The 27,213-nt window shown below is 31.8% G+C and overlaps 1 protein-coding gene and 1 long non-coding RNA gene across 4 annotated transcripts; both read left to right on the top strand.

Moving 5' to 3' along the window:
* Window positions 1-5,556: 5,556 nt before the first annotated feature.
* Window positions 5,557-7,020, top strand: LOC122194402 (F-box protein At2g02240). The gene is made up of 3 exons (XM_023889929.3): window positions 5,557-5,987; window positions 6,267-6,385; window positions 6,475-7,020. The coding sequence occupies exons 1-3, from the start codon at window positions 5,715-5,717 to the stop codon at window positions 6,887-6,889; spliced, it is 807 nt and encodes a 268-aa protein (XP_023745697.1). The 5' UTR covers window positions 5,557-5,714; the 3' UTR covers window positions 6,890-7,020.
* A 4,820-nt stretch (window positions 7,021-11,840) lies between these two features.
* On the top strand, window positions 11,841-16,361 carry LOC111893848 (uncharacterized). Of its 3 annotated transcripts, none has more exons than XR_002850974.3 (5): window positions 11,841-12,470; window positions 13,385-14,509; window positions 14,747-14,807; window positions 15,408-15,469; window positions 15,566-15,805. It is a non-coding gene; the product is annotated as an uncharacterized LOC111893848 (long non-coding RNA). The 3 variants fall into 3 exon arrangements; XR_008230215.1 differs by lacking the exon at window positions 15,566-15,805 and adding an exon at window positions 16,109-16,361 and having other exon boundaries at window positions 11,842-12,470; window positions 13,929-14,509; XR_002850975.3 differs by having other exon boundaries at window positions 11,842-12,470; window positions 13,929-14,509.
* Window positions 16,362-27,213: the final 10,852 nt, after the last annotated feature.

Below are 27,213 nucleotides of genomic sequence, written 5' to 3'. Positions count from 1 at the left end.
GACCAGTTTTACAATGAAACTAGTCCAAAAGTACCACGAATCCAAAAAACTCATGGTTTGGACCAAAACCCCAAAAAAATGCATACCATAAGGACCATTTTTGCAATTTTGTCTAGAAAATTATATTAAAATACCCAAGCCAAGCAAGTAGGTATACAAGAGCATGACAGGAACAAACCAAGAAAGGAATAAACAATTTACATAAAAGAAAATGAGAGATATTCCACTCAACCGAGTTACAATTTCCCTTGTTACCCATGCATTGGATCCATAGATATATTAGGGATTTGATGTAATATTTATGTGTGGTAGGCAAGGTAAAGACATGTTGGAATAGTCTAACGTTTCTAAACTTCCATCACCCCCCAAATCAATCCATAATATATGGTTTTGAATCTATTGTGTTTTTTTCACATGTTCCCTAATTTACTGCATAATAAAAGTAATTCTTGTACATTATTCATGTCAATATGATTCAATCCACAACATTTTAGATTTTGTTTACGCATCACCTGAGCGTAGGAGCATCTCACAAGCAAGTGATCCGACTGTTCCTTTACGCCAATGTAGGAGCTACATAGAGAATGTAAGGTTAACCCTATTGGAATAAGTGTCCAAGATGATAACAAAATTGGTCAACGTCATGACTAAATTGATATAACTTTATGTCATAAAAGTAAAGTCCTCTTTAGGTTGCCTTCTTAAAAAAAAATAACTACAATTCATAATAAGAGAGATATAAAATGATTTCGTTAATATATTATATGATTAATATAATGATTAGAAATTTTTAATTAATGATTGATTAATTTATTATATGATTAATAGATTAATTAGAAATAGATGAAATTAATTAATTATTCACCAGAATTAATTTAGGATTAATTAAAGGTGCAAAGGGTGAAATATAATTGTTCAATAGTTGAATAGAAGAGACAATTCTAGAACCTCCCATAGTAAGGATGGTTTTAAGGAGCATTCTAGGTTTCTACAATCCTTTTGGTAGCATATAAGGAAAGGATTGAATTAAAGGTTAAATATAATATTTAATTATTCAAATCTGGATTTATCTACATATTACCTAAACTATAAGTATGACCCTTTAGCTGTGATTTTTCTTTCATGACATTACCTGAAAGATAAAATATGATTTTACTTGTATCTCCTCTTTTTTTTTTGTAGTGTTCTAGGGTTTTAGGTGTGAACCATTAGAGGCGTACATACTTTTGGTGCATGCTTTCCATGGAGCATTCGAAGAACTCAAGAGATTGGTATATTTGATTTTTGTAAAGGTATGTTCTCCTAATAGTAATTCGATCATAGTCGGATAGAAGTTTTTTTTGTTTCATAAGTATGTTGCTATTAATGGTGAAAAGCCATAGATCCATTTAGGTAGCATGTACCATTAAATGTTAAGTTAAATTTCGCATGTACAATGTTATTGTAACCTAAAGTACCCAATAAACCCCTCTATGAATGAAAGCCATGGAAAAATGTATTCTATTTTGAGCTGCCCTCCAGGTGAAGGAAATTACTTTAATTGAAACCATATTAGCGCAGACTATTGTCAGGTTTGGGACCAATATATTATAGTGGTGAATCTTGTTCTATAGACCCTCAATTATCTTTTTCCATCTGATGCCAACACACACGTCCACTGATCAGTACCATTCATGATTTATATGGAAGCAATATCGGTCTATAACAATTCCAATTCATGAGATAGACCACCTACAAGGGGATACGATCTCCATTGCCATTGACTTTTTGGTGAGTGTACATTTTTTGTGGTTCCAGTTCGTACAGACTGGATATTTTCTTTTCATTGTTTCATTTCCGAGCCAACTGTCTTGAAAAAACAATGTGTTTTCATAGTGGATTATCTGTAAACGTCGTTGGTACAAATCCTATGTTTATTAAACTCTTTTTTGGATTTAATGATGATGTTCCTATGATACTTTCTTGTCTCGTATTATGAATACATGATATTATACAACTCCATAAAGATGAAGGTTTCGATTTCAACCTCCACCACCATTTAATTATAAAACCTACACTAAGAGCTCGAATCAATCCAACTCCAAGACCCCCTACCCTCCTTGGAAATGGTGATCTTATCCCAAGACACACAATGAATCTTTCCCTTCTCTTTATTTCCTCCCTAGAGGAACTTTCTTCAAATTTTCTCAAGCTTTTTATATTGAGATTAGTGCCTATAGTCATAATAAGCCTGATAATATTACTATAAATAATAGTGTCCTTTTGGGTTTCACACTAGAACCAAATAAAGCAAATAATAAAATATATTTATCTTACAGACTTATTTTGTAAATTAATTAATTGTTTAATTAATTAGTAGTAAATAAAGTAATATGGAATACTCCAATATGATTTGAATTCCATAAATAATTATAGTTAAGTTTAGTAATTATATCTACGGTTTCAAATCACCTCCCTACAAGTAGAGGGCTCCAAATCCAGATTTACAACATGTGAAATATACCTTTCCGTCACAAAGTCTCGGAACCCTCAAAAACCTTGAATCGTTGGAAACCCAATTCCTACGACATGTACATTAAATTGCCATGATGTGGTGATACTCAGATTCGTTTTTCACGAATCTGCTTATGGTAGAAGTTCAAAGGTGGTTTGGATCCGTTAGTATTTTGGTGCTTAGGTGCAATTATTAAAAAGGAACTCTACGTTAGGTTCTCCAGTCCAATGAATTGGCTCATCAAAAGAAGAAACCTACAAAGAAATCAAAGTATGTTTTTCCTACTTTGTGTGTCGTATGAAAGTTACATAGATTAGTTGAGTTAGATCTATCTCGGTTTGAGTCTTTGATCAGAATTGTTTATGTTTCCGCTGCCCAATTATTGATCTCTATGAGTCTCGAAACCCTTTATTTCTAACACCCCGATTAGGGTCATAAATAGGGACAGAAAGTAGGTTGGCAAGTTACATAAAATGTATTTTATGAGTTTTAAACGTCCTCCAAATGATAGTGATTTTGATTTTCCTGATGATAACTTGGAGTTAAATTTATTTATGATGGGTTTCTGTTTTTAGTCAAATTCAAGTTAGCCCCAACTGATACCCCGAGGCAGGTGAATGAAAGGGATCCAGCCTCATATCCCAGGATGTTTGCCCAATCCATTGTTTCCAAATTAGAGGCCCCAATCCCAAAAACTATAAATTTATGGAAACTAACTTTAAGGTCGGAGGACACATGGAAGCACCTTAGAAAACGAGAAAGGTTTTTAAGGTTGGATTGAGAACATTCGCCAACAAATAGTGCATCATCTGTATAAAATAAATAATAAACTATTAGGCCACCATATGGAATTCATACTCCTTTGAAAATGTCTTTTTTTTCCTACTAATTTAAAGGGCACATTTAATCCTTCCATAACGATTATGAATAAGAACGGAGAGACTCAATCGCCTTGGCGAACACCCCTAGTTATGTTGAATTCCTTAGTAGGTGCGTCGTTCATGATTATTGATGCATAAGACGAATGAAGACATCCTCGAATCCTAGATCTCCATCTATTACCAAACCCCATCTATGAGAATATTGAAATCCACCTTGAATAGCAACACCTTTTTCTTGATCTTCTTAGCCTATGCACATATCGTGTTGATGATCAATAGGTCATCCAGTATGTCACGCCCTCCACATAGCCCTATCGATAATAACCGAAACCTAAATTACCCGGTCGACCCGTTTTCAATCCGGGTAATTCGAGTTGGGAAACTCGGGTATATATTTTCAGGTATTTGGGTTACCCGATTTTTTTAGACCAGGTATAGGGTATATGATTTGGGTTTCGGTTATACCCGAAAATACCTGATTCATCTAAAAAAACAAAGGGCCCGTTAGGTAATAACCTCACTTATCCATATGTTGTTTACGACTTTACCCTCATTCCTGTTCATTGATTTAAAAAAAAAAAAAAAAAAAAAAAAAAAAAAAAAAAAAAAACCTTGTCCGTTTCTTGAGTCTTCCATCGAAGTATCGAATCCTATGAAGACAAAGAGACATCTCCAGTGGACTTCAAACTTAACTTAACTCGTCGTCACTGGTTATGAAGTCGTCACCAACAGTCAACGATTTAGACTTCAAACTTCAAAGTAAGTGATTACTTGATATTTCAAGTATTAATGACTAAAAAATCTCAATATTCAATGTTTGAGTAACTTCGTTTATGTCTCGTTATTTTTATAAAAAAAATACTAATTGAGCACGACATATTTACTTAATTATATTTATTTTCCGGTAATACCCGAATTACCCAAACCCAACCTACTACCCAAATTACCCAAATTTAATTCGGGTTGTGTAAAGGTATCTCTTTTAACATGAAAAACCCGAATTACCCGACACCCGAAAAATTTACCCGATCAACACCCTTACCTCCACTGCTCCACATTAGAGCTGACAAAAATCGACCAAACTCACCAATCCAACTCGAACCCAATCCAAAATTAGTAGGTTGGGTTAAGATTTTAAACATATTTAAGTTAAATCGACAACATGTCTAACCCATTTAATTAAATAGGTTAGGTCGGATAAAAATTATCAACTTGTTTTTAACCCACCAACCCATTTAACTTTAATTTATATTTAATTAAATAATTATTTAAATATTATCGTGTATTAATCTATGTATTAGTTTATACATTATAATGTTCCTATTATTATTTACATTTAAAAAAAAAATGAAATCCTAATTCCTACTTTTTTCTTGGCAACCACAACTCTAGTTACTCTCTAATATCACTTAGAAATTAAATATCTTTAATGTTATTTGAACAATTTCTTTATATATGTGAATTGAGATTGTGTTTTTGTCATATTTTGAAATGTTATTTAAGTCAGTGGTATAATCTTTAGTTAATTAACTTATTTATTTTTATTTTAAATGAATCAATCCAAATTTAACCTATTTATTTAATAGGTTGAGTTACGAACTAAATAAACATGTTAACCTGATAACACCCATTTATCTAAAAGGTTAGGTTGAATTAAAAATATCAACACATTTAAATAAAAAAGCTGGATTGGTTTGAAATTTTCAACCAATTTAATAAATATATTGAATCTGAACCCAACCTACATGATCCATTGCCATCTCTACTACACATAGACATTGTACATTATCGATTACTCCGCCAGCTCTACTCCACATAGACATTGTACATCATGGATTACTCCACCAATTACAGATTTAATCCTAGCGGCCAAAATCTTGGTAATTATGTTATACACGCATCCAATAATTATCTTATACCGTCAACTAAATGTCTCGAAAAAAGATGGTATTGATCAAATTGTTCTAAAATTACAATTATAGAAATTTACGTAAAATTAATTAGTCTAAAGGAAAAAATAATAAAAAAGATATTAAAATGAGTCAAAAGTTGATAGAAAAATTGATTTGTTTAGACATAATTTTTACAACTTTTTGATAAATAATTTATTTTATTGGACTGACGGTGGTTTTGACTTTTTGACCACGTTTTATATGGTGTGCATATTGAATTCCTCACCCTCCGAACACTTCCTGTTCCTGAAGGCAAGAAAGTACGTTTGAATTCCTCAACATTCGCCATTTGTAAACCGAGAGTCCGAGACTAGCACACACAAACATACACACACACACAAATAGAGAGAGAGAGAGAGAGAGAGAGAGAGAGAGAGAGAGAGAGAGATGATTAACAAAGCAGCCAGTCTCTCGGTGTTGCCGGAAGGATGTCTGTCGGACGTACTATCACTAACTTCACCGAGGGATGCGTGCAGTTCTGCCTCCATCTCCAAAGGATTCAAATCAGCAGCAGATTCCGACGCTGTTTGGGAGCGGTTTCTGCCACCGGATTACCGTGAAGTCATTGATAGGTCGGTTTCTCCGGTGGTTTTTGGCTCTAAAAAGCAACTCTATCTCAGCTTATCGGACGCACATATCCTCCTCGATCGTGGCAATTTGGTAAATCGAACATCCTTACATTACATTATTTTCTTTTTCATCGTTAATTGTTAAGTACGTCTACATATCCTCTTCAATCTGTGTGCCCAATTGTATAAAATTTCCCCTTAAAGTCAACTCTTGAACTCTTGAAAAAACTTGTTGGAGTTAGTTATATGAAGGGTAATCATTGAAATTAAATATTTTTTTGTTCAAATCCATTAATACCTTGCTACCTTGTAGAGTTTTACGATGTAAATGTTAATCAACTAATATTTAGCCTCATAATTCCACAAACAGAGCTTCCAGCTAGATAAGGAGAGTGGGAAGAAGTGTTATATCTTAGGAGCAAAAGAGCTATCAATTACATGGCAACACGACACTCAATACTGGGAATGGGGTCATATACCTGAATCAAGGTCTCTTTCTTTCTCTCTTTAGAGTCATCACGTTGGATTCTATCATATGTTACTATTTTACATCCATACATAAATTGCCATTTGTGCAGGTTCCCGGAGGTGTCCATACTTAGACAAGTATGTTGGCTTTCAATCCATGGAAAAATAGCAGCTGTAATGCTGTCCAAAAACAGCACATATGTTGCGTATCTTGTCTTTCGAACTACTGATGATTCCTGGGGACTTAATGTTCCAGCAAAAACAAGGGTAAGTTTTGGTGGGATAGAAGTGGAGACTGAAAATGTTTATCTCCGAAGACCACATCGTGTGCAAGAAAACTATGTGTTTCCTCATAGGAGAAAGGATGGGTGGATGGAGATGACGTTGGGAGAATTTGAGTACAATGAAGGAGATGATGGAGATGTACAGATGGCGTTTGAGGAAGTTGAGCATTTAAACTGGAAGAATGGTCTTATCGTGGAGGGCATCGAACTTCGGCCTAAAGAACTTGCAATGGATCTTTAGGTTATCTTATTCATGGATGTAATACAAAAACTCTTTTCATCTCTGTGTCATGTCAATTTTACAATTATCGGATTGCAACAATGTGATATATTCGACTCCTTACTTATAATTTATAATACATATGTTACTCATTTTTAATTTGTAATATTTATTCAAATACTAAAACTGATATGGTACATTGGTACTTTGTTATTTAATTGCTAATTACTAGGGTTGGGGGTGGGGTTTACTCTATTTTATATACACTAAGCCACTAAGGTATGTTTGATGGTTGTGCTCACGTTGGGTAATGTAGGTGTTTCCTTCACAAACGTGTGCAATATATATATATATATATATATATATATATATATATATATATATATATATATATATATATATATATATATATATATATATATATATATATATATATATATATATATATAAATAAAAGATCAAATAAGAACCATTAAAAGTTAAAAACCATAAAAACTATTTACTTTAGCTTATACTAATAAAGTATATTTTTCAATTCTAAATTTGATTTTTTTTATGTTTGATTACCGGACAAAAAGCAACGACATTTAATATCAAACAAACTCGTAACATCTCCCTATCTAATAAACAAAATCAAAACTCCACGTGTCCAAACACCAGAATAATTCCAAAGTAAAATACCGATAATACCGCTACTTTGTTTTAACTACAAATCAACATATATAGAACGCCGTGTTTTCTTTCCATTTACTAGGTGATAACAGCTGTACATATTAACTCAAAAATTCATTACATACCCAATTCATAGCATGTTATTATGGTATCCAATTTCGTATATAAGGTATCATATCAATTGCATTCATTTTGATCGTATTCTGCTCAATATATAATTCAAACATATGATATCAATCGTTTCTTTATGACATCGTGTTTCCAAGGTTTACAATCATCACAGTCGAAAATGGTCCACTTAATTCTAGATTTCAATCCTTTCGGTAACTTTATAAAAAACCTACTTCCAGATTGTTTGTTTATCTTTTGTTTCTTTTTGTGTGTGTGTGTTTTTTTTTTTAATTTCTGTGTTGTTTTTTTTTTCACATCAGTTTCTGCTTCTCAATGTGCATGATGTGTTAATCATAATCGAAAACTGTTTCTGCTTCTTAATGTGTATGTGTGTGTGTGACTGCTTAACTGTTGCTATTTCTATTTATGAACTAAATTGTTTTTTTAAGCCCTTGTTTCCCAGTCATCGAAAGAACATGGCGACCTTTATTTGCTCCCTTGTTGTTGCTATTTATGTTTAATATTAACCATCATCTTGATCTGAAAATGCATGTGTCTCGCTAGGGTGTTGTTCTTACATGGTTATAGTGATATCCATAACGAAAGTATTACTTTTAACATGAAACTTTTAGTAAGTTTTTTTTAACACAAAAGTGATAAATCAAACCTAGAAAATGTTTATTGGAGTAAAGTTATTGACTGATTGGATATATATTGACATGTTGACGAACACCGAGTGGATAGATATCGCCATATGTGACATTCCATTCGAAGAATCTGTATGGATCTTCAGCGCCAGTAATGGCGATGAGGAAAGCATTGACAGTGATAAAAACCGCCATATTTCGAGGCATTATCTTCATCGGCGATGGTGATTTACTAAAATAATTTCTCTTTCTATTTTCGAGAGAAACAAAATGAGATTTGAGAAGATTGAAGTAAATGAGGAATTGAAGTGTCGTACAGAGTGATGTAGGTGCAGTTGCTTATGTTGGGAAGGAGAGGATTAAAAGAAGGGGGTGAAGATTCGAGAGTGAAATTAAAAAAAGAAAATCAAAAGTATGTCTGTTGGGAATATATATATATATATATATATATATATATATATATATATATATATATATATATATATATATATATATATATATATATATATATTTCAAATGATTTTATGAGTCATATATTTCTACATGAATTCTCAATGTTAAATTATATGTATTTCTTAATCGTGTATATTGAAATATAAAGTTTTATTTGTGTTTTTAACAACTTTTTCATAAGAGCATATACTATTTCCAATATAACATACATTATTTCCGTATGTGTTTTTTTGTGTGTATTTGTTGTAACACAATACATAATTAGCATCACGATTTACTTTTTTGCCCCTACTTGATTAACTACTTTGTAATAACTCATATTTCTACAGTATTTTCTAGATATACCTACAATTTATGTAAATAAAAACTTATGTTTTTTTTTTCCAGAAACTAGCATGTAATTTACTTAAATCGGTTTATATGCATATTTTGTTATAAATTCGTTCTTAACAATAAAACTTTACAAATAACCCACAAAATATTACTGAAGTTTCAATTTACAAATATGTGTCATATGTGTGTGTATTGATGGTGTAAAGGAAGGACACAAAAATGTTTTTAAATAGTTTGATTAGCAATATATATGCAATAAAATTCGAAAAAAATAACAATTAAGGCATTGTACTTTTCATTTTTTTAAGTTCATTTATAGCATTGTACTATTTAAATGTCATAATTTTGATATGTCTAGTCAGATTCTTCAAAAATGATAATTTTAAGTTCATTAATAGCATCCTGCTATGTAAAAGTCAAAATGTTGAGATATTTGGTAGTAAATTTGTTTATTTAAGTATTGTACTTTGAAAGTACATTGCTATAATGCAAGAAATGTTCTCTATGTGTTACTCATTTAAATCAAGTAAAACAGGAGAAAAAAAAGTGTGTTTTCATCCTTTTAAACGTGCATTATAGGTACTAAAGAACTTAGTTGGACAATTTTGATCATTTTGACCATTTAACTCTATTTTGATATTTTGCTCAAAATGACCATTTTGCTCATCTCAATTAGTTAAACCATAAAAAATTATTATTTTCATCATTTTAAACTCTGCATTACATGAACAAAAAAACACAATAAGACTGTTTTGGTCATTTTGACCATAAGTCTATTTTTGTCATTTTGGTACAATGCTAATTTTGTTCATTTCAGTCGAGTATAAAAAGTTAGTATTTGAGTCATTTTTTAACTTGCCATTACAGATACAAAAGAACACATTTGAACCAATTTGGTCATTTTGACCATTTAAGTTTGGTTTTTTTTTTTTCGTTTGGTAAAAAATGGTAATTTTTGTCATCTTTCTAAATTTCAAAACATAAAAAAAGTATTTTGGTCTATGTATTGAATGTGTCACTGGAGGAAACTATGTAAAATGTCAATTTTGGCTTTTTTCAATCCTTTTGCTCAGATCTAGAAAAATTAAATTTCAATTACAGCTTCACACTTTTAGAAAAATTAAAAAGCAACCTTTAGTGTTTTAGTTTACCTGCTATAAAAGGTGTTCAGGTATCCATAAAACTTTGGATCTTTTGCATTTTCTTGGTTTCTAAATAAAACCAACGCCAAATTGAAAAATACAACTTTCCTTTTGTTTGATACCGTTGGTTCCTTTTTTTGGGGTGTTTTTTTTTGTTGGGACTTTTTTTGTGGTTTTTTTTGGCTTTTTTTTTTCAGTTTGGATTTGCACTTTTTTGTGTTTAAACCATATTGATGTAGAGTGTAAACTATCTTACTATAAACCGAAAATAAACACACATATTTATGTTTATAAAATGAGGGTATTACATTGTACATAAATAAATACATAGCATACATGTATACACTACAAAGAGCAAAAAAAAGGACGAAAATGCCCTCCACCAGACATCAAAACAAAAGTCACTCCACCAGTTGATAAAGGACAAAAATGTCTTCGCCAACCTAATAGAAGATAACTTTAGAAAGCTTGTTTAGTTCCATGGGATGTAATAAATGCAACCTAAATTACATACCATACCACTATTTTAGTTGATGCCACGATCGTCTGCAATCTCTTAGGGTATTTGAGACAGTTGTACATCTTTAAATTACATACCACTATTTAAGGGATTTTGAGTCGAAATTAATTAAATAAATCAGTTTTTATAAAAACAGTTGTGTTATTAATGATTTTAAGTCAAGTGACCAACTTAGAATCAAAGTGAAAGTATATTATTCATTGTGTTTCTCTTTAACATCTATTTAAATTTATATACTTTTTTACAAATATATATTAATATTAATTTTAAATAATCAATAAAAAAAGTGTTAAACAAACTTGACTCTTATTAATAATATAATTTTTTTATAAAATTTATACTCGTGGTTCTCATGGGTTGTAACCTACTATTATAATAAATCACACACTTTACTCTACATTTATAAATCATCAACTTATAAACACTTTTAAATTCTCTCACCTGGGTCGATCCGTTCATTTTGAAGGCCCCGTGCGAAGAATAAAATATGGGCCCCTATTATATATATATATATATATATATATATATATATATATATATATATATATATATATATATATATATATATATATATATATATATATATAACATCATCAATTACTTGAAAATATATGCACACAGATTCTTAATCTGTTTTGGATTCATAGAAACCAAATAATAAAGGGGTGATGAATTGCATGAGGAAAAGTAATACTTAAATCGATTAAAAGAAACCAAACCTGAATTTATCAAAGTTAGATAGGTGAAACTTGAAACTTATGAAAGATGATTTACCAAATTAAATTTACTATTAAACTTGAAGGGTCAAAGATGTAACTTTCATTAATTTGCTTAAAAAGATATAGAATGTAGAACGAACCCATGTCACACAATTTGTTTGCTTAAAAATGGGGATCGAACCCGTGTAACATGGAAAAATAATTGCATAGATGAGCGCTTTAGCCAGTTAAGCTAACCGAAGTTTAGTTTCTTACTTGAACAATATACATAAAATGACTAGATAATTTTTATTAAAACAAGGGCCTTATTTTTTTCCGGGGCCCTATGCGGCTGCACATCTTGCACACCCTTAGGCTGGCCTGCTCCCACCAACACAAAGCACCACCATCGGCCATCATCTCCCCCGTCGTTGTCTCGTATTCGCGGTGAACCACCACCTCCGCTTTTTCGTCTTCGGTGACGTGATTCCGTCGATTCTCTTTTGTGTTTTTTGCTTAGATCTATTTAGATCTAATGCCTCTGTTTCCTCATCTCTAGTGGTATTCTTAATCTAGATCTGGTAAGATCTACAACCTCCGTCGATGTCCATAAAACAGCTCTACTCAAACTTCCTCCTCCACCTTCCATCGAAGCATGTCGTTGGCCTCCAAAAGTTTTCGTTTTCATCATATCTAGAGTGGTTCGGTCCAGATCTATTATCTCTGGCAATAGATCTATGATCTACAACGACAAATATACAATTTTTGCCTCTAAATTTATCCTTTTCGCCTTCAAATCTTTGTGCTTCAACCAGATTTGCTCTGGTGATGTTTCATAGAGATCTACAAAAAAAAGATGGAGACGAGAAATCGGTTGCCTCTAAATATACCGGCCGCTGCTTATTTTTTAATGTCGCTCGCGATCACAACTCCGACCGTCTCAAGCTCTAATCGAACTTGACCATCGGCCGTCGGTGCTACAACTGGAAAAATGCGCTGCTTCTCTTGCATTTGATTTATATTTAGGTATGTCTTTTTCCTTTTTTTAAACTTCAGGTTAACTTGCTTATGGCGTATGCAGGCAAAGAGGGTGTTTGGCTTAACTTTTCACAGCCAAAAGTCCTTTTTAGAAAAGAAAAAAAAAAACAAAAGATGTTTGGCAAACTAGTTTTAGAAGCTACTTTTGAAGTTTTTACATAAGGAAAATGAACTTTTTGGAAAAGTCAGAAAATCCTGACTTTTTGTAACTTTTCCAAAAAAGACTTTTAGGGTTTGAAAAGCTAAGCCAAACACCCCCAAAGTCTACCTACATATTAGAAGAATCAACGTCTAAACCTACTTTAAAAAAAAAAGGCTAGCATTACTTTTGTAGCAATTATGTTTGACATGAGTTGTCTTGCTCCTAAGTATAATAAACAAATGTAACTATTAATTTAATTTATTATAATAAAATCATACTGAATAATATATGTTTGAATAAATAGATTGACGCGAATCTAGAAATAATATACATATTTATGGATTTAATGTCTTTGATATATAACATAAGAAAGTTTGAATGAAACCAAAAGGATATACTCTTGTTGTTAGATATAATAAACAATTATGACTATTAATTTAGTTTACTTTTTTGATTTATTTTTTATATATATTATTTGTCTTTGTCGCTTATAGATATATAGTTAGACAAAATTACAAAAATGGTCTTGTGGTATTATTTTTTGGATTTTTAATCCAAATCATGACTTTTTTGGTTTCGTAGTCATTTTGGATTAGTTTGTATGTGAAAATAGTTTATCTATAAATTGAAATGACTATAATGTATTTATTTTTCATTTTTATTTCATTTTTTTATATTTAATATTTATTTATTTATTTATTTTAATAATTAAAAATAATAGAGAACATATCTCTCTCATGAACATAACACCAAACACCAGAACCACCCCCACATCCATGAAAAAACGATGTGAATCTCGAGCACCACCGCCACCAAAATTGTAACACTACCACTAATTCGAAGCTACCTTGAAAGAAAACAAAAGTTTAGGAGATCTCAGTCTCTGTATGGAAGGAAAAATCTATAAAATCTCGAACGATAGTGTCAGTTCCTTCTAGTGTTGACCAACATCCAATCTGAAGGAAGAAATCAGACGAAAACTCGATGATAAGAACAGAAGGATAAACAATTTCAACACCCATCCTACCCTTTTAGCCCTGCAAATTCAGTTTCCAAATAGATCAGCGAATTGCTCCTTTTAAAATACGCATCATCATCCCTCAACTGTGTACCACTCCATCACATCTTTTCCACTATTACTACAACAACCGCACAATCGGACTACCGTCTCACCACCATTGCACCTCCAGAAACCCTAGCTGTCACAATCATTGCACCTGTGTCAGCCACCCCAACCCAGAAATGCAGCACTGCCACGCCTCTGTCTTTCATTCTGTATTCATCATTTCGATTTGTTTATGCAGATAGGTTTATGCCTTGATGAGACGTCCTGCAGCTTCTGACGAAGAAAAACCTCCGACACAACTTGAATTGAAAGAGCTGGAGCTCGAATTTGAATAATGATAGTTACATTCCCCCTACAGATTACATAAGCAAATGAATAAAGTTGACTGATATTTAGACCACTTGGCCGAAGCACACCCAGCTCCACCGAGTTCATCCCTTAAACAACGAGATCTTGTTGTCTGACGGAGTGAAGATTCTCAAGGATAACAGTTTCCCTGATCAATTGCTCTCCATCTCTGTCTTCTCAATTCTACATATCATCATCCCTAAACGCATTCCATTATCTTCTGCATTTCTCAAAAGGGGTTAGAAGAATGGGAAGTTGATTTTAATTCAACTCCTGCTTGGTTTTTCTTGTTCATATATGTCGCTCTTTTTTCCCTTCTTAAAAGAAATTCATACTTCTTTTTCTCTCTCTTCTTTTAGACGACCACAATGGAGGGAGGAGGAAGCAAGATTATGTTATAGAGGTGGTTGTCAGGGAGGCGATTGTGAACGGAGTGACAATGATTATGGCCATGACCATCAATCGATGACTGTACGTATGGATTATTTCCTTCTCAAAACTTTTCTCAGTATCTAGCCCTAACTTCGTACATTGATTTTTTTTTTTTTTTTTTTTTTTTTTTTTTTTTTTTTTTTTTTTTTTTTTTTTTTTAGTTTGTTAATGTTGTAAAGATGGTTTTGGTTTTGATATCCCGCATTAATAGTAAATTCAATTTAACAAACATAATTATTATTTATCCCCTTCTATTGCAATAATCATTTTGTATAGGTTTTGATATTGGGAGAAGGAAATTATATAATTGAAGAGAAAGGAAAAGAAAATCCCCCATGTAAGTTTTGAATATTTTTCTCTCCGTTTTTTCGGATTAATAGTTTAATATCCTTATTTCTTAATTTTTTTCTTGAAATGTGAAAAGAAATTTAACAATCAATATAAGGCGACAATAGGAGTGATATCTTGAGAAAATAAATGGAATTTGAGGATAAACGATTCACTCTAAGGTTAGTTGTTAGTGATGCTTATTTTGAAAGCATTATAAACTTGGTTATGTGGGTATCAATCAGAAACATAAAAAAGATGTAATTAAATATCGTGACAAACTTGAAAAGGTTTAGGCTTTAATATTCTAATTTCTTGATTCTCACTACCGATTAGGAATATAATATCAACCCAAATATTATCCCATGTAAATTGGTTGAAGTTTTTTCTTCTATGTACATCTAAGTATCAATCTTTCACCACTCCTATGATACCATCTGTAACATCACATACACGGTAGCTAAAGAGTTCATTCAACCTCTAAATCAAATAAAGTTATGATGGAAAGTTAGTTATAAAATATACCTAATTCATTATTGAAACTAACACAGGCCATGATGTACAACACCATGATTACATTTTTTTTTATTCTTGCTTGTTTTTCTTGCAGAAACTTACCTATTAGTACACGAAGAAGATAGATCCATCTTCAAACAACGCTGCTTAACTGTGGTAACGTATTTTGGATTATTTATTAGCATTAATAACTTTATATACTAATACTAACTTTTATTATAATTGGTTTTCTTTTGTTGTATTTCCTACAAGCTATTTCAAATTATTCCACAAACACACAAGGGTCAAAAGACTATGCAAATGATGATCTGCTTTGTTTTCTAATCTTTCATACTAGCACAACATTTAGATTTATTAATTTTTAAACTTATTTGTATTTTATGTATTGAGAATATTAATGTTAGAGAAATTAATTTGAACTTAAGTAAAGATTTTGTGTTTTTCCATTTAAATTTATAAATAAAATAAATGGACCTAATTATTAAATATAAATATTTTATGATAATAGAAAGTATCCTAAAAGCATAAAGATTGCTTTTTATTTTACCACTTATAGTATCATTAAAGAAGTTTTACAAAAACCAAAAGTGTGATAGTGGCATAAAAAAAGTGTCGCTAAAACCCAAAGGGCTACAACAACATAACCAAAAAGTGCCACTAAAAGCCTTTAGTGGGAGCGCTGCTAGTGACACTTCTTTTTTGTGTCGTTGATTGTAAATGGGAGTTTTAGTGGCACTTTTTATTTTTATTTTTAGTGACACTTTTTTGTGCCACTAAATATCATTTTATTTGCAGTGGGGGGACTCACCTGACCAAATGCCCACAAGCGGATTTGAGAGCCGCCACTAATACCGTCAATGCTTAGACTCACATAGCAGCAAAACTTAAGATCAAGGGGGTGATCTTTGGGTGAATGTTTTGAATCTGGTAGGTAATGGAATGGAAGCACGATGTGTGTGTGTATGTGAGAGAGAGAGAGAAAGAGAGGTGGGCCCAAATTAATTAATTATTTTCTTTTTCAATTAAATTAAATAGAAATATATTAGAATGGTATTATAGTCATTTCAATTTTACGAGGGACCAAATCTATATACAAACATGGCCAAAATGACCATGAAGCCAAAAAAGTCAGGATTTAAACTAAAACCTCAAAACAATTCATACCTCAAGGGACCATTTTGCAATTTTGTCATATATATATATATATATATATATATATATATATATATATATAAGAGAAAGAGAAAGAGAGAGATAGAGAGTTAGGATCATATATAATAATCAAATATTATATAAATATGTGACGAGAGAGATAGAGAGTTAGGATCATATATAATAATCAAATATTATATGAATATGTGACTGATTGTGAACCACTCATTTGATAAGGATATAATTGAAATTTTAACGTTACATAATTATGGTAAAAAAATTAAATAAATTAACAATCCTATAAACTAGGCATATTAGTTTCATATATACCGTCTTGGAAAAACCCTCCCTCTCCACCACCGTAGTTGGAAGTGCCGCCTCATCCTAACATCTCCCTCCGATCGTCTTCCTCCTCCAATGCCGGTAAGTTTTTTTCCTCTTTCGTTTTCATTCTTGAACAATTGTTTTGCTTGAATGATTCCTAAATCATCTTTTTGTTGTCTTTTATGAACGGTTTTGAAATCATTTTTTTCATACTAGAACGATTATGATTTTATTAAGATTGTTTGTAGCCTTAAAATCAATTCATCAAAGCTGGTTCATTAATTCTTATGCAATATATTAATAATTTCATAATCTTTGATTTTTTTGTGTGTTTCTCGTAACCTAATTAGTCTATTGGTTATACCTAAAACTATAGGTTTCACGGCAATTACATGTCCATATTCCTCTATTTAGCTATGATACATTAATCGATGGATGGGTGTTATGTTTTTTTTCCTATATGTTGATGCTTTTGATTTAAAATTTATTTTTTAAAATATGTTTTTTCTTTTAATGTATAGTTTCTCAAATACTTATAAGTTAATTTAATTATGAAAAACATGGACAGTTGGGAAAAAGGGAAAAAGCTTGACAATAGCTAAAAGACAAGTATTTGGATGAACTTTTAAGAATGTAAACGATGGAATGAATTTGGTATTGAAACAGATTGTATATATATGTTTACTAATATAATGTATATTTGAAAATTGCAGGCATATTGTTAAAATAGCTTAGCAATATCGAAGAACAGAATATTGGTTTTGAAAAACCATTGAGAGATGAAGTGGAAAAGTTTTTAGATAATGCAATTGATATTTTTGTTATTGTTTTAGAATGTTGTTTATTCCATTCTTACATATTAGCATTTTTTAAGCATGTCATGATATAATTGAACTGATACTGAAGTATTTTATCATATATTCTAAAAGAATAAGGACACATGTGTAGAGTTGAGCTACACGTTGATTTATTTTCTCATGGAAATTTTGGTTTAGTGGCTACAAAACATTTCCAGATCAACGTATTCAAGAATGATGATAGATTCTTAAAGAATTTAATATAAAAGATTGTGTATATTTTTTAAAATGGTATATATATATATATATATATATATATATATATATATATATATATATATATATATATATATATATATATATATATATATTTTTTTTCTTGTTTTATGTTATGAATTTTTTTTATGTTAGAAGTACGGTTATTGTTTTATAATGCATTCTTAATTATATTGCAACACATTTGTTTTAAAGAATGATATATTATTGTGTAATATATACAAATGTATTATTTAAGAATGTTACTTTTCAAAAAATTGTATTCTTTAAGAATGAAGGAATGATTTTTTTTTGGAAATCGTATTCTTTAGAATTGAAAAAAAGAAAAAATGCGCTAATATACAATGTGTATTTTTAAGAATGTTACTTCTAAAAAAATTATATTCTTATGGAATGAAACAATAAAAAAAATATTGAATCTCAAAAAATTGTATTTTTATAGAATGCAACAATAAAAATCTATTGAATAAATTCACATTCTTTAAAAATAAAGGAATCAAAATACGTGTTGATGAATGAATATGTATTCTAAAAAAATATGTTTTAACTTAAATGTGTTGAATAAAATAGGAGATTTGATTTTTATTAATTAATTTTAATTAGTTGCTTAAAATATAGATTATTTTCAATTCTCTCTCTTTAGTTACCTTATTTATTTAATAATAGAAATTATATGGTACGTGGTAGTCCGTGTTAATAACATGCACCTTATGATCACATTCGTTCATTCTTTTTATCTAATGACCAGAATTTTATCACACATTCACATAATAATTATGATTCACATTTGATTCTATATATATATATATATATATATATATATATATATATATATAAAACCCGTGGACATATAGAGGTCCATGACTTTCAGAATTACCACAGCGAGTCGCAACCTAACCACTTCTGATTACAACACTTGTAATCTCTCAATCAATCTTCCGACTTTAGCAATTTTCTACTTTATATAAAATCATCTTATATTAAAACTTACTTTAACATCTTAAAAACAAAATAGAGTATTTAATTTAAGAGGGTTTCTCTGCACTCAATGACGTAGTTGTCTAACCCTTATGAAGCGTATACTCCGCTGTAATCGTGCTTGTTCGACTATGCTTACACTTTACACTCAAAAAAGGAATCACACGAATAAAATTCGCTTGGACTTGGTCTATGTCTGAATCATCTAATTATATAACCCTCGAGCAAAAAGCAGCCATAATAAATCCTCCTATTTTCATTTGACTCTTTCATAGCTAGCTGACCCACACGTTTGTATCTCAGTTTAAAAGTTACAACTGGGATGCATTTATCGCATGCAGGGTTGAGAATACAATAAATATAAAAAGTGCACTATTACCAAGTCCAGTTTGATGTTCGGTTGAGGAAAGTCCAAATTCTGTTTTTATTATGTTGACTTCGAGTTTTCATTTTCACCTTTATTTTGACACTTACACCTATTATATGATTTTTATAAGCTAAAATATACAAGATACATCATTTAACTTTTAAAGCAGTTGATGCTAGTCAACGGTTATAACTCGCTTCTAAAGCAAACTCGGTTCTATATATATATCGACAGAAAAGCTGCTACCACCATAACCATACATATTAATCCATCAACAATATAAAAATGAATGTCTTCATCAGAGGTAAACCTAGAAGAATGTCGAATTCCAAATCATTCGGGCCACACAAAACTTCAGTTCAGACAATTGGGTTGGAGATGGTGGATTTGGTAACGTGTACAGAGGACAACTCTCTGAACGCTGGACAAACCACTTAGTAGCTATCAAACGTCTTGATCGTAATAGTTATCAAGGAACCAACGAGTTCACTAAAGAACTCAACTTGGTTTCAAGTTTCAACCATCCAAACATCATCCCATTTGTTGGCTACTGTGATGATGCAAACGAAAAAATTATAGTTTTCAAGAGACGTTGTCTAACATGGGAACAACACCTGAAGATATGTTTGGGGGCAGCAAAAGGAGTCAAGTACCTTCACTCGGGTGTTGAGGAGCACAACAGAGTAATTCATACATATTTCAATAGTGCAAATATATTGTTAGATGATAATCTCGAAGCCAAAATATGTGATTTTGGTTTGTCAAGATTAAGTCCAAGAAATCAGCCAGATACCCATGTCAGTACAAGAGCTGCTGGTACAAGGTTTTACATGGATCCGATATACAACGAATGAGGTATGCTCTCTAAGGAGTCCAACATATACTCATTTGGAGTGGTAATGTTCGAGATATCTAGTGGGATGATGGCTTATCATGCAAGGCGGTTTGAAGATACTAACGAACTATATCTGATCGACCTCGTCCGAAGCAGTGGCGGATCTAGAATAAAAAAAATAGGGTATGCACATAATAAACTTTGATTAATAATTAAAAAAAACATTTAATATCAAAACAAAATTTTACAAATGTTGTCGTCGATTGCTTATATTTTGGTAGTGAGTAACAATAACTTCATCACTAACTTTTGAAAACACATCTTTCTCTATATAAGTTACTAAACAATCATTTAATAATTGATCACCCATACTGTTGCGTAACTTATTCTTCACAAAAGTCATTGCCGAAAATGTTCTTTCTACACTAGCTGTCGCCACCGGGAGGATCAACACCAACTTAATAAGTAAATAGACATGATCAAAAACTTTATCTTTATTAGACCTCACCATCACCTTAGAGAGTTCTTTAAGATCCTTCAATCCTTGAAATCTGTCGTCTTTTTTCATATCGTAGATGTAGTTATCAACCTGATCACCTAGACGAACTAATTCAACACTTGAAAACTCACTAGGATAAAGTTTTGCAAGTGCAATAACTTTTTCTTTCTCAAAAGATTTAAATCATCAACAGGGCTTAAACTAGCCATATTAACAAGTAATTCCATACTAACCTCGTCAAATCGGTGTTGGATTAGTGTCTAAGTCCATAACTATTTTGGTATGTACTTGACCCGATGGTGCATGGTCCTTTTGGGTTGCCTTCACCAAAGCAACTTGATTGGAGAAATAAATAAAGAGAGAGAGGTTATTATGATTTATTAATATGTTATAAGAATAATATATTAAAGGAGAAATCATATTTGTTTAATTAATATTGGTCAATAATTAATTAAGAATTAATTTTGTGATCAAGTGTAATTAATTAAACTAGAGGGGCTGAATTGTAATTATGTGATAGTTACAAAATAAGGTAAGGATTATCTTATATATATGGTGAATGAATTTGAGGTGTAAATCCCTTAGAATTCGACTAGGATAAGGGTTTCTAGGACTTATCTTATGGTTGCTTGGTGGACAAGCAACTAGATAAGGATAAGGACTAAAACCTTAATCTTTACACCTATATAAACCCTCTAGGGCTTAGGAATTCGTCTAACCCTTCCCAAGAGGTCCTAAGGACGAATTCCTACCTCCCTCCTCTCTCTATATACCTTCTCCACTTGCTTATGGTGTTTGTAAGCCATTAGAGGAGTGACACTTGTGACTCTCAGCTTTCCAAGGTCAATTCAAGGAGGAATTGGATTGTTATTGCTATATAACAATCAAGGTATGTTCTTAAACCTAATTACCTGTGAATTTTGATTTCCATATGCTAGAATTAGGGTTCAAAGTCTTGGATTCAAAGTATGTACAATAGAGAAACCTAGATCCAAGCTTTAGGGTTTGTATGAGCACATAGGATGTCTTATGACCAAAACCCATTAGTGGTATCAGAGCCATGATTGGTTTCTATTGTATTGATGCTTGATGTAACTGAAAATCGTGTTTTGGCCTCACTGTTCGACCTGACTTGGCGAGTCACTCTTGGACTCGGCGAGTCAGCCCTACTCGGCGAGTTCCAGAGGTGACTCGGCGAGTCGGTGCGTCAGATAGTGATTATCTCGGGATTTCTTGCTGTTTTTGCATTGGGATAATTACCTTATCATGTTAGATTAATATTAATCCGATTATATGATATATTTGACTATATTTTTAATCTAATTGAAGATATTTATCAATTAATAAGATAATTGTTTCCTTATAAGATAATTGATTAATTATTTTTAAGTAAATTGATAAATTGTTTTGCAAGAAATCATCAAATATGGATAATTATATAATTAAATGTTAATTTGAATTATTTGTTATTTGATCCTTGTTGTTATGAAAAGTTTCATATTTGGCGCTTTAGGTTTTATAGTTTAAATTTGAACCCCAAAAGTTTTGTTGTTTTGAAATTTAAATAGTTGAAACCCTAATGTTTTGAAAAAGGTTTCAAAACTTGCCCTCAAGTTTTGGAATTTAAATTTTGATTAAATAGTATAATTTTGATGCATATTTAAATTCTAAACCCTAATGTGTTGAAATGTTTCAAAACTTGCCCTCAAGTTTTGGAATTTATAAGTTGATTAAAAGTTTAATTAGGAATGTTAAATTCTAAAACCCTATTATAGTTTTGAAAAAGTTCAAATCACACCCTTATGGTTTTATTAATTAATTAAGGAACATAATTAAAAGAGGTTTAATAAATCCATAAAAGTTTAGGTTAACAATTTAATTGAATTAAAAGTATAATTGTTAAATTTAACCACCTAGTATTTTGAAAGTATAAAATACACCCTATACTATATATAACATTAAAAGTCTAACATTATATATATGTATGACTAAAAGTCAGTCTTACCGTTAGTAGGCCTCATTCTCGAAGCTAGTCTATAAGGGGTGTTTAAGGAAATTGCCTATAAAATGGCGATTGAATGGGTATCCACTCTTACCCACCGCACTCTTGACTAGTGGAGGGTCATTAGCCGAACGGGTAGGATAGGACGAAACCTTCCATTATATGTATAATGAATTACTAAAGTAACTAAATGTTTTCATAAAATTCTCAATCTTAGTTACTTAGGCAAAAGTGAATTGATGCAATTCCATGAAATTACACTTTGTGCCCTTGCGAAGACGTTAGTGGAGCGTGTGTGGTTAACCGACACACTAAATGGGTCTAAGCAAAGGTAGCAAAGGGTGACTCAATGTTTGTCATAGTTCGGTGGAGCATGTGTGGTTTACCGGCACATCGAATAGGTGACTGTAACATGTGAGGGCACCATGTAGTTTGCATGGTTATTCACACCCGCTTTGTGATCCTCGGCATCCCAGTCACAAACAAGAGGGGCATATCGAGATATAAACATGCCATTGAAAGTTCAATGAATCTCAAAGGATCTAGGAGTTTTCATAGATTTAAAACTTAAATTTCTTTTTCGTTTTTCATGGTGGAAATTAGTGAATCGTCATTCACTTACCTTCAAATATTCTGCAATTAGGGTTACGGCATCCCTCTCCCGAGTTGTAGAATATTATGTTGGGTCCTAGCCTTAGTATCTCATTTGGGTGATTTACTAAGGACTCAATCAATCAACTAACTTGAATTCGTTTTCTCCCGTATTGTAGATGTCAAAGTTTGACAACTATGGTCTTCTCAAATCCCGTGGAACAAGCATTCCACATGAAGATGATATTCCACGATTCGATCGAGGAACAAGAAATCATTCTTCACTTCCTCTACCTCCTCCAATTATTCTCCTTAACCCACAAGTTCAAAGGCTTGAAAAGTTCAAGATCACTCAAGCCCTTTTGGCAAGTAAACATAAAGAAGGGAAGTCCGTGTGTGCACACGTCCTAGGGATGAAGTCACACATTGATAAGTTAAGAATGTTGGGATCCGTTGTCTGTGAGGAAATGGTTGTTGATTGGGTTCTTCAGTCACTTCCCAACTCATATAGTGAGTTCGTAAGAGAGTACTATATGATGAACTACGACGTGACCCTTATAGATCTCACCTATATGCTTATTGTTGCTGAATCTGCAATGATTTGGCGCAATAGAAAAGCAAAGTTGATTGGTGAATCTGCCTTCGAGACCTCTATGAATATAGACAATGGCAACGAAAGACATGCTATGATCGAAAAGTTTGATCATAAGAGAAAGGCGATGTCTGAAATAATTCCATGTCCTGTTCCAAAAGAGTCGATTTGCTTTTATTGCCAAGAGAAGGGGCATTGGAGACGAAGCTGCCCCATTTACCTAAGAGATCTAAGAGATGGGAGAGTCAAAACGTATGGCTCTAAGATACGTAAAATCCATTAACTAACTCTTTTAAGCTTCTATTCTAGATTCTTAATACATAATGTGATAATATTAAATTCATGTTTTGTAGGATCGAAGAAAAGAAAGGAAGCTTAAGGGAAGAAGTGAGCAGAATCTAACCGTGAAGGAATGGATTTTGATCGCATTTCTCGAAGATTAGATTCTTGAGCTACTACTTAGAGTTAGAATTAGATTGCTAAGAAAGATGTATTAGCATAAGTTTTTCAATGAGTTGCATTGTAAGGACAAATTTTTCCGCAATAAAATAAATTTTGATTTTAAATTTTATTTATTTCTCCTTGCAATGGCGTGTATGAAAAATTGATGTTAAAATGTTTCTATGGATTTGGTTCTTATGGAAAGTCGAGAATTTACCAAATAGGGAGAGTTTCTCATCGCCCAAGTTTCAATTGGATAGAAATTTGGAATCATGCAACTTGGTTGCACGATGAATGAGAAATTTCATATTTGATAATTAGACTAACTCATTGACAAAGTGTCAAGTGAAGGACTTGGAGATCGAATACACAAAGTTGCGTGTTGATCAAGTCCACCATAAGAGTAACAAAGACATTCGTCATGATTTACTAAAGGTTTAGTAAATATGATTATGCTTATAAGATTAAGTGTAATTCTGAATTGATTGAAAATGTTTAAATCAATAGCAGAACGAATAAGAAGAATCAAGTAGGCAGAAAGATAAAAGTTTCTCCATTCTAAGAAGAAGGGAGAGTACCTTTTATGCTTTATGATAAGTCTTAATGGTTAAGAACCATATCTCAATTGATCCTCTAAGTGAGTCTTGGTACAATTGTATGTCCAAGAAGAGGAATCAAGAATTGAAGAAATGGTTAAATCAAAAACTCAATCATACTTCGTTCCAAAACAAGTCTTAAAGTTAAGATTGTGACATTGAGTGAAAAAGTATTAAGAAGGTTTATAACATTCATTAAATGTGGAAAGTTGTGATGTCTTGGATAAGACAAAGACCAACTAGGACCAATTTATGAAGTGTTTTGGTAAAAGCTACACTAACTTTTGAATATTTGTTTGTCAAGAAATGTTTTGGCAAGAGAGTCGTATATGTCAAGGAGTCAGTGGGAGCCTTAATGGTCTTGAAAGGTTTCAAGAACAAATCAAATAAACCTTATCAATCATCACTAGCACACGAGTTGAGGTTTACAACCTATCGTGATAACATTATTTGGTTTCTATGCCAATCCAATCGAGTTAATTATGCATGAGAGTTCTATGAGTTCTCATTTTGAACGCATAAAAGGCAAAGCACCTTAATCAATGAAAGGTACATTGATAGGAAAGGGTGAGCTGCTTAACTACTTAGAAGACATGGTGGGCAGCTGTGCTACCATAAGGCAAGAAATCAAGATTAAGAAAGTTTGGTCCATATGAGTTTGAATTTGTCGTAAACTTTGGTTTTGACAAATTCACATGGATAGGAACAAATACACCGTTTAAATCTAAGTGTCACAAGATTTCCTCCTTCATGAAAATGATTGTGAGAAAATGCTTTCACTAAGAAAGATTTTAAGAAGATAGTGATTGTAAAATTGCATTCTCAAATTCGATTATGGTTACGGCATCCCTTTCCATAATTTGAATTGTGAGGTTTGGCAATTAGTCTTAATTGTTTAGACACACATATGAACTATCGAAGGAAAAGGTGTATAAGTTCAAGAAGCATTGATAAAGGATTATCAAAGCACTAAGTATTAGAAACATGAACTTAAGAAATTTAATAAGTATTGTTTTCTGAATGTTAAGATGTCTATGAATACATGTCGAAGCTAGTGGGAGCATAAGTGTTATGTTTTATAATAATCATCAAGATAGTGGGAGCATAAAAGTTATGATTGTATGATTATTAAGGAAAGTATTGCATGGTTAGCAATATTAATTATAGAAAACAAGAGTCATACTTTGCAAAGTCGCAATAGTTGAAGAGTTGTTTTGCTATAATTAAGGGAGAAAATATTATGCTTCATTTCAAATTTAAAGGTTTAGGTTGAGAAATGTTAATAAAATTTAGTCAAAGGTACAAAGTGTCTTCTTAAAATTTCGATTATGATTACGGTATCCCTCTTCACTATTCGAATTTTGAGAACATAGCAAATAAAACATTATGCGTCGTGTCCCATACGCTTCGGGTATAGGATCGATTGCAAATGCTTTAATGTTTGACCGTTCTAAAATTTTCCAAATGTCGAGCGCATTTAGAGGGAAAAGGGACTAGAATTGGTTTTGACTAAAACAATTAAACAACTATCAAAGGACAACCCAAAGTTCGACGAGGATTGGTCGCTTGTGAGTAGTTGGAAGTATAGTATTGGAAAATATGGAAATGTTTCCATATTGGATGGACCGTATCGACATCATTACGAATAGATAAGATTCTATTAAGAATGAGTTGTCATATGGAACATATGGAAGTGTGTCCATATTGGGAATTGAATATTGAGAAATCTATGACTAGATTAGAAACTTCTATGCAAAAGGATGTTCAAAGAATGTACTTTGAGTGAGAGACATCACGTCTATGGAATTGTCTTGTAACAATCTACGATAGAGGACTTTGTAATATCATTGCCAATAGTCTTTGTGACTTTGGTGCAGTGACATTACGAAAGGATAGTTGCATAGAATGTTAGAATCTAGCATATTCTATAAGTAACAAGAATTTGATATTCTTTAACTTATGAAAAACGGATTTGGAGTTGTGAAATGAGAAGGATTGGAAATGTATTCAATGAGATCTATTTCACAAAGTAAGAACCATAGGTAAACATTGTGTTCATGCTAGGAGCATGGGACAAGTGTTGGAATTCAAGTAAGAAGTTGATTACCCGAAACGAAAAATAATGAGTAATCAATATGGTGATAAATAAAAGGCGTTTTATTTATACTCAAAGGTTTGAGGCCATATGGGATTAGTACTATTCTTGTGTTTCACTTTGCATGTTTTGACTTCCAGAATAATTGAGTTTATTAAGAATAATCGAATTATTCAAACGGGCCACAGTCGTTTATATGTTGGAAGTAGATATGAATGAAGACTGTCGTGAATTGGTGTGTGGATTGTCTAAAAGAGTATTAGACATAAGCAAATGTTTGCTGCAACGTTCATGAGTGCTTATGAATGTGATTTGAGCATTGTATTAGACCCACACTCACTTGGATCACTCCATG

The sequence above is a fragment of the Lactuca sativa genome, chromosome 2, assembly GCF_002870075.4.
Source record: "Lactuca sativa cultivar Salinas chromosome 2, Lsat_Salinas_v11, whole genome shotgun sequence".
Lineage (NCBI taxonomy): Eukaryota > Viridiplantae > Streptophyta > Magnoliopsida > Asterales > Asteraceae > Lactuca > Lactuca sativa.
Note: the sequence above shows the minus strand (reverse complement) of the source record. Positions and strands in the feature narration are given on the sequence as shown.